This window comes from Pongo abelii, chromosome 8 (genome assembly GCF_028885655.2).
Source record: "Pongo abelii isolate AG06213 chromosome 8, NHGRI_mPonAbe1-v2.0_pri, whole genome shotgun sequence".
Taxonomy (NCBI): Eukaryota; Metazoa; Chordata; class Mammalia; order Primates; family Hominidae; genus Pongo; species Pongo abelii.
The window spans coordinates 75,550,546-75,567,326 of NC_071993.2; the positions used below are offsets into that span (position 1 = coordinate 75,550,546).

Here is a 16,781-nt window from a genome sequence, read left to right on the forward strand (position 1 = left end):
ATGGGGGGATCACGAGGTCAGGAGTTCGAGACCAGCCTGGCCAATGTAGTGAAACCCCATCTCTACTAAAAATGCAAAAAATTAGCCAGGCTTTGTGGTACATGCCTGTAATCCCAGCTACTTGGGAGTCTGAGGCATGAGAATCACTTGAACACAGGAGGCGGAGGTTGCAGTGAGCCGAGATCACACCACTGCACTCCAGCCTGGGCAACAGAGCGAGAATCTGTCTCAAAAAAAAAAAAAAAAAAAAGTTAGCCAGGCATGGTAGTGCACACCTGTAATCCTAGCTACTCGGGAAGCTGAGGCAGGAGAATTACTTGAACCTGGGAGGCGGAGGTTGCAGTGAGCTGAGATCGCCCCACTGTACTCCAGCCTGAGCGACAGAGTGAGACTCTCTCAGAAAAAAAAAAAAAAAAAAAAGTAAAAAAACCTTTAATATTGAAGTCTTTAAAATACTGTTGGCGTCCAGGCGCAATGGCTTACGCCTGTAATCCCAGCACTTTGGGAGACAGTGGTGGGCGGATCGCTTGAGGTCAGGAGTTTGAGACCACCTTGGCTAACATGGTGAAACCCCATCTCTACTAAAAATACAAAAAATACAGGGAGGAAGAGGTTGCAGATAGCTGAGATCGTGCCACTGTACTCCAGCCCAGGCGACAGAGTGAGACTGTCTCAAAAAAAAAAAGTAAAATATATTGGCAAACTACATTCAGAATTAAGTTTAAATTTAGCAGACTTAAGGAAAAGTATTAAGTTTATGGAAACAATTATAAAGCCAAGTAAGGACATGAGTAGAGTAACAGCTCTGCCAATTCCTAGGGCTGTGAACTTAATAACTTCAAGCTTCAGAATAGATCTATGTAATGAGGTTGATAAGAGTCCTTAATAGAATCACCATGGGAATTACATAATTTACATAAAATGTAAGGTTTCTGGCACATAATGAGGATTTCATAAATGCTAGCCATTTTGGTTTTATGGTGAGCACATGCATACATTTAGTCATCTCCAAATATTAAATCTTATAGTCCTTTGTAGTTAAAATGTGTGAATTTTATTGAATATTAAAACTTTTAAATGTGATTTTTAGAAGGAAAGAAAAATTAGACTATCAGGTGCAAAATAGAAGTATAAAATTTATTTAAAACCACCCACAAAGTTCTGTGTAATCAGGAATGGTACAATTTGCAATAGTTTTTTTTTAAAAAAACTCATGACAAAGATTTAAAATATATTTTCAATTACAGTATTCATTTAGCCTTATTCAGTTAGAACAATAAAAAAACCTTTATGCTCTAAATAAATGACACACAAGAAAAATATAACAATTTCCACAACTACCTTTACATGTATGTTTCAACACTAATACATTTCAATGCATTTTGCTACATAAACATGAAATCATGTACAACTGCTGTGCACCAAAATTTAGCTTAATTAGATCTTTCAAGTAACATGCAATTCCAACTCACAAGTCTTCAAGTACTGCTAGTAAGTGTTCCCTTGTTTGCAGAGGATTAAACGTTGATAATGAATTAAAATTATCTTAATTAAAATGATCACTTTCTTTTCTACATGGTGAAGTGCTTTTTCTTTTACTGCTTCCCCCATATGTTAAGAATGAAATCGGATATTTGTGAAGTTTTAAAAGTGTTTCCTTGCTAAGACATTTCATTTTGTACAGGATACTTAATATAGTAGGATGGCAATAGGTAAAAGTCGCCCAAATCAAAAATTCAAAGGTAAATAATAAATAGTAAATATATCCTGAAGAGAGAAAGAAGTCAGCTAAAAGATAGGAATATTAGCTTATGAAATTAGTATTTCCGTATTCAGTATTATTCTATTTCACCATGGTAAAAAATCTGTGTATATTTTACTCCCACCAATGATAAACATTCTGGCTTCTCCTTTGAATTAAGGTAAAAGTACGCAAGTGAATTTACTTGGTAATTAAGCGTATAGCGTGTGAAAAAAATAAACGAAGTTAATGATTTTCTTCCTGCCAGATAGCTTTGCAAGTTTCTTGTTAGGGAACACTTCATGATTTCTTAATAACCTAACTAAATATGACCATCCACCCACACATCACAATGTAAAAACTGCCCTTAGTTTATACTATAAACCACTTCTGGAAAAATATTTATCTTAAAGCACCTATCACAATGTTATTTCATAAAAGTTAAAAAAAATATGAACATACATTGCAATAAAATATTTAATTTTTTTCAGGAGTTATTTTTGTAAAGTCCCAGTTGTCAACTATTTCATCATCACAAACAAGCATTGATGAGGATAGGCAGTTACTGAACTGAATCACCAAAAGGGGAATTTATTTGACTATCTAGAGTTGTTTGGCCTGTTCGTGTGTGTGTGTGTATGACCCAGAATGTGCTAATTAGCCAAAACATCCTACCTCTTTATATTTATAAACATATTTATAAAGAGGTTATTTTAAAATTTTACAAATACATCTCATTTTTCATTATTTAAAAATTTACAAATACATCTTATTATTTTTCTTAACTCTCTGAGCAAATCTCTGGGTCAACCTTTGACCCACAGATTTTATGTGGCAAGAATCAAAGCAAAGCAAACAAAACAAAATGAATTCAATTAAGTGGGAGACACTACTATCTCTTAGAGAGGGAGTCTTGCTCTGTCTTAGAGATACCAACAATTTTGCTTTTTTTTTTTTGAGATGGAGTCTCACTCTGTCACCCAGGCTGGAGTGCAGTGGCACAATCTCGGCTCACTGCAACCTCCGCCTCCCGGGTTCAAGCAATTCTCTGCCTCAGCCTACCAAGTAGCTGGGGTTACAGGCATCTGCCACCACGCCCGGCTAATTTTTGTATTTTTAGTAGAGACGGGGGTTTCACCATCTTGGCCAGGCTGGTCTTGAACTCCTGACCTCGTGCTCCACCCGCCTTGGTCTCCCAAAGTGCTGAGATTACAGGCGTGAGCCACCACACCCGGCCCAATTTTGCATTTTTACGATCAGGAGTTGGGAACTAAAATGTTTACCTACCATGTTTCCTTCCAAAAACCCTGCATTTCAATATAAAAAATACATTAAATTTTGATTGTGAGGTGCTCACCCTAGCTTTTTAAAAAAGTAACATTAAAAAATATATTATTTAGGAGATTTCCCCGTTTTAGTATTACAGGGATATTCTTTATAAAAAGAACTTTTTATAAGGAGGAAAAAATATAAAACTTCATAAATCTAAGCCCTATTGTGGAATTTAGGTAATTTGGGAGACCTTCTTTAGTACCCATAAGAAACTAGCTGGCTAAATAAATAATGGAAACAAAATACTTCAGAAGCATGTTTTGCAAATGAACAAATTTTATATTCTCAGATCAGGTGTGACAAAATTTCTGCTCAGCAACATTCTCTCCAAGTCATTGTTCATGATGCAGAAATTTAGCAGTCTACAGGTAATAAATATTTTAGTCTCCGATTGATTGACTTGCTGTGTGACTTGGAGCCAGCCATATGCTATTCTTGCCATCTGCAGGTTCCTCACCTCTAAGATGGGAACAGTGTTCTCCGTCTAACCCTCAGTAACGGGCAGAAAAAGCTCCTCATAGTAAAGCAGTTGGTAATCTAAAACATTATATAGCATGAGGATTATACCTTTGATTACTACTGTTGCTTTCAAAATGGCTCCTAAGTTTCAGCAGCAATTTTTCAGATAAAATTAGTACAGAGTAGACAGAAGAAATATTAAAAATATTTCTTGCTTTTAAGCAGGTAGAGTGAACCCTCAGATTGCTGATAGGAGCACAATTCTTCCATTCTGTCCCTTAATTTCCCCTTCTTACGGTCAAAAGCATTTCTGATGGTTTACTTGTGCCTCCTCTTTCAATTACTTTCAGTTCATTTCCTAATCTTTCTCACCCAGATTATAGAATAATTCCTATTACTGCCAAAAACCAAAGAATTCCAATGGAGTAAATTTACATTAGAAATAGTAAAGCCATACAGAATAACTTAGAATATTTAACTTCATACACAAATAAAACACTCAAACACTAATAAATAGGAGTTAAACATTGTTGGGATTGGTAAAGTGAGAGAGAGCACTCAATATTAGCAGTCTTGTGACTGCTTATTATTCCTAAAAATGGAATTTGCCTAAAACTGAAAAGAGTTGAATACAAGTTTGTAATTTCTTATGATGTTACACCTAAAAGAACTTGCGGGACACAATGGAAAAGACAGCTTTACCAGGATGGTTGCTATTTTTTAAATGAACCATGTGTATTTGTGTAGGGGATCAGAGGAATGCAGACAGGACAGAGAAGAGGAAGCAATAGATTTTTAATTTAAAGAAAATCAGAAGAAAAATAACACTGTAAAAAGAATGAAAGTGCGCTTAGTGATATTGCAGCTTCAGTAAAATGAGAAAAAAGAAAAATAACAAGTAGAGTTTCTAGTCAAGGTTCATACCTTGCCAAATGGAGAAGAAACCAAATTAATTTCCAATATTGTTTCTCCTAAAATGAAAATCTGACAGCTGCAAAATTTCTTTCTTATGAACAAGACAAGGATCATGACTTACATAACAGCTGCCATGGACAAAATTTCTATTTTTAGGAAAGCTAGCTTTATACTGTTAAAGGTTTTCAAAGTTGCATTCAAACATAAATGGGTTAAATCAGCTAATATGTTTTACATCTAATAATGACATTCCTACTTTGGACCTAGTTTTGCTCCAACATAAAGGACATCTATAGCTGAACAAACTAGAAGAAAACTTATGACCCAGGCAAGATCACAAGTATTACAGTAAAGGTAGGAAAGAAGTACAGCTGATAAAGAAGTGATTGGCGGGGCGCGGTGGCTCACGCCTGTAATCCCAGCACTTTGAGAGGCCGAGGCGGGCAGATCGTTTGAGGCCAGGAGTTGGAGACCAGCTTGACCTACATAGTGAAATCCTGTCTCTACTAAAATACAAAAATTAGCCGGGCGTGTTGGCGGGCACCTGTAATCCCAGCTACTTGGGAGGCTGAGGTAGGAGAATCACTTGAACTCGGGAGGCGGAGGTTGCAGTGAGCCGAGGTCACGCCACTGCACCCCAGCCTAGGTGACAGAGCAAGACTCCCTCTCAAAAAAAGAAAAATATATATAAATAAATAATGAATGATGGAATTTTAGAGCTAGAAATATTAAATGTTGCATACTACCAAATGAGAAATTAGAACATACTATAAGGCCCTTAAAGAGAAGTGAAAATGAGGAGTGGCAAAATTAGGAATACCTTTGGATTACTAGAGAAAGTATAATATATCCCTTTTGAAGCAAACAATGGTATATGATTGGAAGCCCAGAAGAAATAGGGAATTAAAAAGTCATCCAGATACTGAAAGGTAGAGAATTAAAATTTGTAGCAAAAAATAGTTAATAAAATTTGTAGCTACCAATGCAGACAAAAATAGTGATGATATCCTGCATAAGTCAGCTCTACCATCTCAGGAAGTAATAAAGGAACTCAGTTTCCATTTTATACATATAGGAAAAGCAAGAACATTTCAATAAATCTCAATACATTCTATGAAAACACACAAATTTAATTTCTAATGGACATACTGATTCTGACTTTCCGAACTGCATTCCAGAGCAATGGATGACATCATTTTCTAAAGCTGTTAAAATGTAGCTCAACATGGAGCATAATTTGATTTGGATAAATCCAGACCCCTTCAGCAATTACGTATTGATTACATTCACTTGGTTGAGTGTGCCACACAACTGGTGTTCAATATACTTATGGGCAAGTTTAGAAGCTATGTGCAATAAAATAGTATTCCAATACATGTAGACAGCTACATCAAAATAAACTATGCTGGGGCTTAATTGTGAGGCTAACTAGGCAAAGGGCATGAATGAACTCTGTAAGCATGGCTAGGTAGTATATACAGTGGAAATACACTTTCCTTAATTATTTCAATCATCCATGCCTTTATAACTTCTTGTATATGCTTAACACTAGTTCCAGGGGAATTGAAAGCCTATACTGTACAAGCATCTGATACTTGTTTATTTCCCAGTGATAAAATACCCTTTGGGTAAGAAAATCAAGTTTCCCTACAGTTCTCAACACAAAGTGGCCTTCATCTATTTAAATTCTAATTACAATCTAGCATTAAGATCTGCTCTCTGGGCCCCAGTGATTGAGCTATGCGATTTCTCAGGTGTCTTCCATTGTTATGAGAGGCCACTACTATATGAACTTATTTCAAAATTCTCATCATAAATCTCTGTAAAAGGTCAAAGCTCACAGTTGTATTAAATCTAGATAAAAAAGATTTCCATGCATCAAGGTGTGAAACTGAAGGTAATAGTATAAATCTATTAAAGGTTGCATACAGCTACTGATTTAGTTGGCACATGCAAAGGAAATGCTGTGCCCCTGTCAGTGGAAGTTTCATGCAATAAAGTCCTATGTCCCAGATAAAAAGTCAATATAATTTTTGTTTTAAAAACTGGTTCAGGGTTATTTTCACACACACTATTGTGAAATGTTATCAGTAGAAAACCACTGTAATAATGTTAGAAAGTAGGTTAGTCGTGTGAATTAAATCAGTAGCTTATTTACACAAGGGTATGCATTCAATTAAATATGTATTGAGGTTACGTCTTAAGTAAATTACTTACGGATCTCATCTAGTTGAAGTTCTATATTTAATAAATGAAATTACTTCATCAACATGCAGACTGAGTAGGAAAGTTATTTAAGATGTAAACATGTTGCAATAATTTGCCTACAGCTATGCCTTTTCAGATAGCCTCACTTTCCAATAAGAATGTATTTCAATTATGTTTATGACCTGGTCTATTTGGTACTTTGTAGATGAATTGGAAACAAGAGGTAGGTGAGACAGACAAGCACAAGAAAAAAAAGAAATTTCAACAATGGCTCAAGAGCCATTAGAAATGGAATTTCAGGCCAGGTGGAGTGGCTCATGCCTATCATCCTTGCACTTTAGGAGGCTGAAGCAGGAGGATCGCTTGGGGCCAAGAGTTTGAGACCAGCCTGGGCAACATAGTGAGACTGTCTCTACAAAAAAAAAAAAGAAAAAAAAGAAAAAAGAAATGGAATATCAAGGGCAGCATGATATTTCGTATGATTCTGCAATAGGCAGGAATTATTCTCTCTTTAAAGTTGGTAAGTTTGTAGCATATTATGAACTGAGTGGGCTATTAGGAGGTCATGTATCAGTGAATTCAATGATCATACTATGAACAAACGCAGATTTAAAACCCAATTTAAGTGTTATAAGAGAGGTACAAGAAAAGGTGATCATTACAGTAAAACATAATAGAGGGGTAGAAATAATGTTAGATGACCAGTTTTATGAGAGAAAATGTCATTTCAAACAAATTTATTTCCTTGCTTCATGAGAAAGAGCATTCTAAAAGCAGTGTAGCCAGCATACAATCACAATGCTGCAGAACATTGAATAAGCTTTTAAAAAAAATCACAGGGCAGAGAATGGGATGGTAAATTGTTAAAATCAGGAAAGAGAGTCCAACAAAGTAGGAATCCAATTTGGTTCCCACAGTGGGGTAATCAGCTTAAGAAGTCCATTCATGATTTTAACTACAACAATGGAATGGAAACATTTCAGTTGATACTAGATATTTTCAAATACTTGTTTTGGTAAACTGCAACAAGCGTCACAAATCCCAATAGTTCCAAAAGTTAACATTGATGTTTCAAGTTTAGATTGTTAAGAAACCTATTGAGAGAGAGATCAATTTGAATTACTGCATACATTACCATGGATTATACTGAAGATAATTTGCTACTTCTTTTAAAAATATTTCTGAGGGTAGTTTTTATTCTTCAAGTTTACTATGTCATAGGTGGTGATCCAAAGAAAAATAAAAGTGATACTTAGATTTTTCAGGCATTCAATAAGTGTGGACTCGAAGAATGAGTAGATGAGTGGATGCATAAAGAGCCATAAAACTTTATCCATTAAATCTGGTGAAGAAATAATTTCTAGTGGGAGCTAAGGCCTAAAATCTAAAACATAATCTCGCAAGGGTGTATTCCTGATAGTCTAATACTAGTAAATATCTTGTTGAAGCAGCTGAAGCAATAAACAATCACTTATTTATATACTTATATGTATATAAGAAACCTTAGGCTCACAAAAATATACATGTCTTAAAACGGAAATCTAAGGCACACAAAATACTAAAACAAGTCAACGAATTACCCTATTTTACATATTCAACAAGCAGAAATCTACTTGTACACCATGGTCTATCAATGGACATTTTGTTATTTACAATCCCTTCATATTCCTTTACTTGGATTAGTCAAAAGCTCAAAACAGATACTTTGCACCATGTATTATTTTAATAAGTTACAATGAGTTTTTCTTTAGAGAGCCTGCTGGAACTGTTTGCTTTTGCACCAAAATTGTAAGTGTTAGCGGTTGTGGGCTTCCTATGGCATTTCCAAGGGAGAAGCACCATTAGGTTTTCCATACTCCCAAGGAATCTGACACTTTGAATGTGATAGCACCTCTGCATTTTAACAGAATCAAGTATTTCATTGAAAATTCTCCTTGTTCGAAACATGTTGTTTGGGTAATCCTTTTTGTTTTGCAATAAAATGAGTCAATAAAGTAATAGGAAGAAAATGGGAAGACTAAAATAAACTTAATGCCTATTTTCCTGTTACCTAGAACATAGGCAATTATCAGAAAAGATGAGTTATCATTTTCCCAAATCTAGTATGCTAAGATAAACAAATGAATTAGCTCTTAATGGCCAAAGCCATGTTTATAGTACCATTCCTCTTGTTTTTGACTTGGGGTTGGGGAGGCATGTGATGATAATAGGGAATTTGTTTTCAAAATATTTCAACAAGAATTTTTTTTTTTCTAATTCTGTATCAGACTTCAGTACAAATATCTGTCTACTTAGTTTTTGTATTTTATCACCTTGAGACATTAGAAGCATTTGACTCTTCTGAAACCTATCCTGTCCCCTCATCTCCTTTTGGAAACACCTCTCATGGATTATACTGAGAAAGGTGGGATGAAACTAAATTGAGGTTGTTCAATAAGAAGAGACCACTCTTACCTAGTTCCAAAGAGAATGTTAATCAATATTGGTGATATGCTTCCTAATTCCAATTTTAGAGATAATTAACAACTTCTCATTATCTAACTATTTTATATACTGCAAGTTGCTAATACTTGAATGTGAGAGGACACAGTAAAAGAACACAAACCACATACATGATTAGAATACATACTGCAGTTAACAAGATGGAACTCTACACAGCAAGGATAAATGATTTCTCTTGTATGCAAATATGCACAAACAATAGACAATAGGATTCTTATACTATATTATTTCAAGTTACTTTTAAAAATAGAAAGTGCTTTTAAAATATATATTTACAATTTATGAACAGCCTCCAACCATTACTAACAACAATGATTTATTTTATACAGGAGAAATATTTTAAGAGAGAAAACATTTCATAAGTTTATTTCAAAGGAAGATGCCAATTTTCTAGCAATGATTGGAAGATGTTGGAACAATGGCACCATGAAATAATGATTCAGCTTATTTTTAACTGTGTGGATGTGGTTAAGCACCAGAAGCTGTGTAGAGTTAACACTGTGTGTCTTGATTTTACATCATAGAACATGAACCTGTTAAAATCCTCTAAAAATGACTCTTGTTTCATAGTAAACAGACTTAATTTAAAGCACCAAACTGAGTGATTCTATCAAGGTTAATGCCTAACTGAAACATTTCTTTATGTATTTAAAACTATAAAACTTTTATTTTTGCTTAAAATGTGCACCTTCTACCAATTGTCAAAATATAGTCACAGTTAAGAATACCCACCCCATTTTGTTATCATTATTATTTTTTTACCTCAGACTTGAAATGGGTGAGATGAAGATAGTAAACGACAACATGACTTTCTTTTAACAGCACCTTGAAAAAATACACTGCACTAGCAAAGGCATTAAGAGGGGGAGAAAAGCCTTCAGACCCAATGGTTATAGGGCCCCGCAACGTGTGTGAGAGCATAAGGGGACACGGTGACAACATTGTCATGGGTTAATGTTAATGCTTTATGAGAAGGAATTTGGTTCAATTCATTTACTTCAGAGGACTGTTCTGGACCTTCATTAGCTGCCTGGTCTTTTTGCTCTGAGGCCTTCATTTTCTTATTCTTAGCTTCTTTAGCCTCAAACTTAATCTTGTTTAGTTCAAAACCGTGTTGGGGCTTATTCAGGTTTTTGTGCTGGTAAAAGACAAGGGAGAGGCGGGTTGGATGATTACGGTTGGGGTGCTCAACAGGAGTGGTAGCGTGCAGCTCTCGCCGGGCACACTCAATCAAAACTGAGCCATGAGCAGGTGCGATGGCCACCCCACCAATATTTGCATCCAAAAAGATGTGCTCACTGTCTGACCAATACTCATCAATATGGGGCAATTTCTCCTCAGCAGGTGACAGGGGTTCATCAGATAGGGGTTCGTCTGATGGAGGCTCATCTGCTTCAGAATGCTGCTCATCTTCTTCCATTGGAGAAGAGGCAAGGTCTTGAGGAGAGGTGAGGAAGGAGGGCTGGTGGTTTGGCTGATGAGATGTTAGCAGCTCAATCACACCAGTGGAAGGCTCAGAATTAACGAGGGGCTCCGTCACAGGAGCAGACAGGGTGGGGAGAGGAGCCACTTCGCCAAGCTGTGAAATGCCAGGGTCATCGGTAGCAGCTGCATTGGCACCACTGAGTCTTCCCGAAGGCATCGTACAGTGGGGAGTGCTGCTTCTTTCTGAAAACCCGCATGAGGCTGTTGCGTCATTCTTCAGTGGAGCTGGTGTGGCTGAAGCAGTCTTCGGGGACCAAGAGAAGCCTGGAGATGCCTCTTTCACTGGGTGAGGAGCAGATGGCATCAGCGAATAAGTTTTAGTGTTGTCTGAACTTTTTAAGATAAAATGGGGTTCGGTTTCACTTTTTACTTCAGGTTGCACGGTCTCAGTTTTACTCCCTAAACAAGGACACCAAATGTGAAGAAAAATACAAATTACTTTTGGTAGGGGTTGTCTTTTAAAAAGTATTTTCAAAGACATGTACAAAGAATTATATAAGAAAACGCTGATGTTGTGTTGCTTGGTTTTGTTCTGTTCATTTCAAATCACAAACACGAATTAAAAACTTTATGTAGTTTTGTATACTTTTTCATCCAATAATTTTTATTTTTATTTTTATTTTTTTTTTGGAGACAGAGTCTCCCAGGCTGGAGTGCAGTGGCACGATCTCGGCTCATGCCATTGTCCTGCCTCAGCCTCCCGAGTAGCTGGGACTACAGGCGCCCGCCACCACGCCTGGCTAATTTTTTGTATTTTTTTGTAGAGACAGGGTTTCACCGTGTTAGCCAGGATGGTCTCAATCTCCTGACCTCGTGATCCGCCCACCTCAGCCTCCCAAAGTGCTGGGATTACAGGCTTGAGCCGCTGTGCCCGGCCATAATTTTCTTTAAAGAACTCTTCCTTTGGGAAAGAGGCATAAATAAGTGCAAAAATCTAGTCAAAAGGATGGCTGTTCATTGTTTGAAATAGTAAAATATTGGAATTGAACTAATTAGGTAGGAAGTAAATAATACAACTAAATGTTGTAATATTGTGCAGGTATTGTAAATACAATCACATAGAGCAATATTTAACTATTCAAAGAGATATTTAGATACGTTTTAGGCATTGTATGACCCTATATTTTAAAAAGTAAAAACAAGTAATAGTTTATAAATATTTCTAGGTAACAAAATCATCTTAACTGGCAAAGTCCAAGGTTAGGCAGAGGGAAGTCAAGCAAAACATTGTAGTTGAACATAAATCTTTGTGACCCTCAAAAGCAAGAGTATTTCAGCTTAGTTTCCTTCTCATTAAGGAAGTAGATCATTACTCTCAAGATGTCAACTGTGGGTTATTTGCTCTGACACATCCACATAAATCTCACATCCAATGGGAACATTTTCCTTGAGGACATTCTCCCTGTTATGAAGTTCTTTTTTTTTTTTTTGAGATGGAGTCTCGCTCTGTCGCCCAGGCTGGAGTGCAGTGGCGCGATCCTGGCTCACTGCAATTTCTGCCTCCCAGGTTCAAGTGATTCCCCCGCCTCAGCCTCCCGAGTAGCTGGGACTACAAGCGCACAACGCCGCGCCACACCCGGCTAATTTTTTGTATTTTAGTAGAGCCGGGGTTTCACCATGTTGGCCAGGATGGTCTCAATCTCCACCACGCCTGGCTAATTTTTTGTATTTTAGTAGAGACGGGGTTTCACCATGTTGACCAGGATGGTCTTGAACTCCTGACCTCGTGATCCGCCTGCCTCTGCCTCCCAAAGTGATGGGATTACAGGCATGAGCAACCACGCCTAGCCCTCTAAAAAACTATTTGGAAGTGCAAAACCAGCAAATCTTAGGACCAAGAAAAAGTAAAGCAGCCATGTTTTAAAGTAATTAAAAATATAATAAATTGATAATATAATAAATAATGATCAATTTCAGAAGCTCTGCAGTTCTCCTCTCAGATGCTACAACCTGGAGCCTTGAGAGCTCTCATTTCTAAAGATAACGCATATATAAGACCCAGAAATGGTACATCAGGAAACCTCTACTGTTATCAGTGGCACTATTATTATAGAGGATAAGTTGTCCACAGAAGGTAAATGATGGGAAGGAAAGACTAAATGACCGAGGGGTAGAATTACAAAAGGATATTATGGCCCAAGTATTGTACATTATGCTTACAAATATCTGGGAATATACATTTCTTCTCAGTATTTCTCTGTATTATTACATTTCTTTCAGCATTATATAAATGCCTGCACTGCCATCTCTGCTCATGTTATAAAAACAAATAAACAACTTCTCATAAATGTAAAAATGAAAGAAGCTAAGGAATACATTATAATGTTAATTTTGAATGTCAGCATGAATTCATGATTTTTTTCATTCTATAGGCTCATCAAAGAAATGGCTGATTTTAAATATGGGGCAGAATTATATAGATAAGCCTGGAACAACTTGTTATAGAAGTTAAGAAAGTAGGCCAGGCACGGTGGCTCACACCTGTAATCCCAGCACTTTGGGAGGCTGAGGTGGGAGGATCATGAGGTCAGGAGATCGAGACCATACCGGCTAACACGGTGAAACCCTGTCTCTACTAAAAATATAAAAAAAAAATTAGCCAGGCATGGTGGCGGGCGCCTGTAGTCCCAGCTACTCGGGAGGTTGAGGCAGGAGAATGGCGTGAACCCGGGAGGCGCAACTTGCAGTGAGCTGAGATTGCACCACTGCACTCCAGCCTGGGAGACAGAGCGAGACTCCATCTCAAAAAAAAAAAAAAAAAAAAAAAAGCTGTCAAAGACAATTGAGGTTGTGACAAAAGAACTGAGAAGCCGGCCAGGCGTGGTGGCTCTCATCAATTTGTGAGGCCGAGGCGGATGCATCACTTGAGGTCAGGAGTTTGAGACCAGTTTGGCCAACATGGTGAAACCCCATCTCAACTAAAATACAAAAATTAGCTGGGCGTGGTGGCGGGCACCTGTAATCCCAGCTACTTGGGAGGCTGAGGCAGAAGAATCACTTGAATCAAGGAGGTGGAGGTTACAGTGAGCCGAGATGGTGCCACTGTACTCCAGCCTGGGTGACAGAGTGAGACTCCTACTCAAAATATATATTAGGTGAAAAGCTGATAAGAGCCAGGTGTGGTGCACGCCTATAGTTCTAGCTGCTAGAGAGGTTCCCATGGGATCCCAGAGTTTGAGGCAGCAGTGTGCTAAGATTGTGTCTGTGAATAGCCATTGTACTCCAGCTTTGGCAACATAGCAAGACTCTGTCTTTAAAAAAAAAACTCCAAAACCCAAAACCCAAAACCAAAACTAACGAGACTTTATAATCAACAAATCAAGCCAGGTGTGATGGCTCATGCCTGTAATTACACCAATTTGGGAGGATCATTTGAGTCCAGGAGTTCCAGATCAGATGGGAAACAGGTAAAACCCCATCTCTATAAAAAATACAATAATTAGCTAGGCACAGTGGCGCACACACTACAGTCTCAGCTACTTGGAAGGCTGAAGTGGGAAGACTGCTTGAGCCTGGAAGGTTGAGGCTGTGGTGAGCCATGATCACGCTACTGCATGCACTCCAGCCTGGGCAAGAGAGCTAGATCTTGTCTCCACAAACAGAAACAAAATAACAAAAAAACAAAACAAAAACAACGATGACAACACAATACCACTGTTGAAAGTGGTGTTTAGTAATATTTATTTAATTATTGCTTAAATTGATGGTAAAGGTGACCAAGGAAGGCATCCTGAAAGTCATGTCTCTTATCTATGCCAACAACAATGAGTAGGGCTTCGAATTAGACAGGGAAATTCACAGGAACATGATAAGAACATGTTAAAATTAGCTGGGCACAGTGGTGTGTGCCTGTAGTTCCAGCTACTCTGGAGGAGACTGAGGTGGGATTATTGCTTAAGCCAAGGTGTGCCAAGCCAGCTTGGGCAATAAAGTGAGACCCTTCCCCATGCCATAAAAAAAAAGAGTATGTTAAAGTATAAAAAAGGATAAGTAGGCCGGGCGCGGTGGCTCACTCCTGTAATCCCAGCACTTTGGGAGGCCAAGGGGGGCGGATCACGAGGTCAGAAAATCGAGACCATCCTGGCTAACACGGTGAAACCCCGTCTCTACTAAAAATACAAAAAATTAGCTGGGCGTGGTGGCGGGCGCCTGTAGTCCCAGCTACTCGGGAGGCTGAGGCAGGAGAATGTCATGAACCCGGGAGGCGGAGCTTGCAGTGAGCCGAGATAGCGCCACTTCACTCCAGCCAGGGCGAGAGAGAGAGACACCATCTCAAAAACAAAAACAAAAACAAAAACAAAACAAAAGGGTGGGCGTGGTGGCTCACGCCTGTAATCCCAGCACTTTGGAGGCCAAGGGGGGCGGATCACGAGGTCAGGAGATCGAGACCATCCTGCCTAACATGGTGAAACCCTGTCTCTACTAAAAATACAAAAAATTAGCTGGGCGTGGTGGCAGGCGCCCGTGGTCCCAGCTACGCAGGAGGCTGAGGCAGGAGAATGGCTTGAACCCGGGAGGCAGAGCTTGCAGTGAGCCAAGATTGCGCGACTGCACTCCAGCCTGGGCGACAGAGCAAGACTCCCTCTCAAAAAAAAAAAAAAAAAAAAAAGGATTAAGTCGAAAAAATTACCAAGAAATACTGATGGGTCACTTTTTTGTTGACTTTTGGTTCTGGTATATGTAAAAATATATTCAGTGTCTTAGTTTTAACTCTAAAAAAATAAGGCAAGGCAAAGTCCAAACACTTCTATCCATCAAAGTTGTGCAGAGATTAGCAGGTTCCATAGGGCTCACCTAAGGTTGGCAGTGATGAAGCCTTACTGTTGTTTGCTGTTGTTGGGTTATTCTTCCGCTTGATTCGGGGAATAGATTTCTTCTCCACTGCCCTTATCTTATGTGCAAGAACCTCTGTCATCATCGCAGCCCTCTTCTTTCCAGAACGGGGAACAGGCTGAGTGAAACACGTTCTTTTTTTGCGGCGGGGTGCCAGGACCTCAATGGCCCCAGATTTGATCTTGGCTTCCATTCCTTCCTTGGAGCCAAACTCATCTGTGTCTGAAAGCTTATAAAGAGGTAGCACATGGAGCTGCTCATCTTGAGGAATAACACCCAAAGAGCGGTTATCTTCTCGAGTTAAAGTACAAACCTGATAGGGAGAAAAACATGAAATGGGAAAGATATACGGGTCGTGCACATTCATTGTGGCTATTCCTGCCTTCGTGTTGTTGCCTTTGGGAAAGAGATTTGTATTCCCATTTTATTTTCAATTGGGTGCTGATGGTATATTATTATTTTATATCAAGCCACCCAACTCTGTTCAATCATAGTAACTTCCTAGTTGTTTGTAGGCAGACCAGAATAATATTTAGTTAATTTTCTAAGTAAATATAATGTTATAAAATACTTACCTATTTTTGATATTAAACATTCTTGTTACATTTCATCTTACTTCATTGCCTAAATTAATGAACGGCTATTGAACTGTGTTTATTGTGTTCATATTAAGTATAACTTATTAGGAAGATATGATTTTAGCTCACATAGCACCATATTTCTGATATTTCAAGAACGTCACATTCCTTGGATAGCGGGGACATAATTGATTTCTCTTTCCAGAAAGACTTATACTCTAACAGTTAAAAAATTTTTTTTAAATTTTATATTGATAAATATTCTCTTTCTCTTCTATTATTGCTCTATTCCAGTGAGGAGCCATATCAATAAATATCAATAAATTTGCCTTTCTTTGGATATGAAATATTAATAGCCAACGTTTTTCATCTTAAATGCAACCTATTTTAGCCCTCCTCCTTACATTAAAGGTTATATTTATTATAGAGAAATGAAAATACAGAACTATAGACACTATAGTGATTCCTGACTTTTGATACCTAATATTAATATTCTGCTTTAAAAACTAACATTTTATTGTAAAACTAATATTTTAATTGTAATTAATTTTCCTCAAGTGATCTACCCACCGTGGCCTCCCAAAGTGCTGGGATTACAGGTGTGAGCCACTGGGCCCCGCCAAATTAATTTTCAAATATTAAAAATCCAACAGAAACCTATAAAATGTTTTATTTATTTTATAATAAAAACATATATCCTGGAGCTGTAAACCTTTTCAATGACAGCA

General features: G+C 37.8%; 1 protein-coding gene across 8 annotated transcripts in view; it reads right to left on the reverse strand.

The window, feature by feature from the left end:
- Positions 1–1,116: 1,116 nt before the first annotated feature.
- TET1 (tet methylcytosine dioxygenase 1) overlaps positions 1,117–16,781 on the reverse strand; it is a 139,121-nt gene continuing 123,456 nt past the window's right edge. For all 8 annotated transcript variants that reach the window (XM_002820885.5, XM_024253491.3, XM_063727369.1 and 5 more), the window contains 2 exons: positions 15,437–15,788; positions 1,117–11,041 (listed from right to left, as the gene is read on the reverse strand). In XM_002820885.5, the coding sequence (XP_002820931.4) occupies positions 10,035–11,041; positions 15,437–15,788 (1,359 nt within the window). In that variant the 3' untranslated portion in view covers positions 1,117–10,034. The remainder of the gene's footprint in view (positions 11,042–15,436; positions 15,789–16,781) is intronic.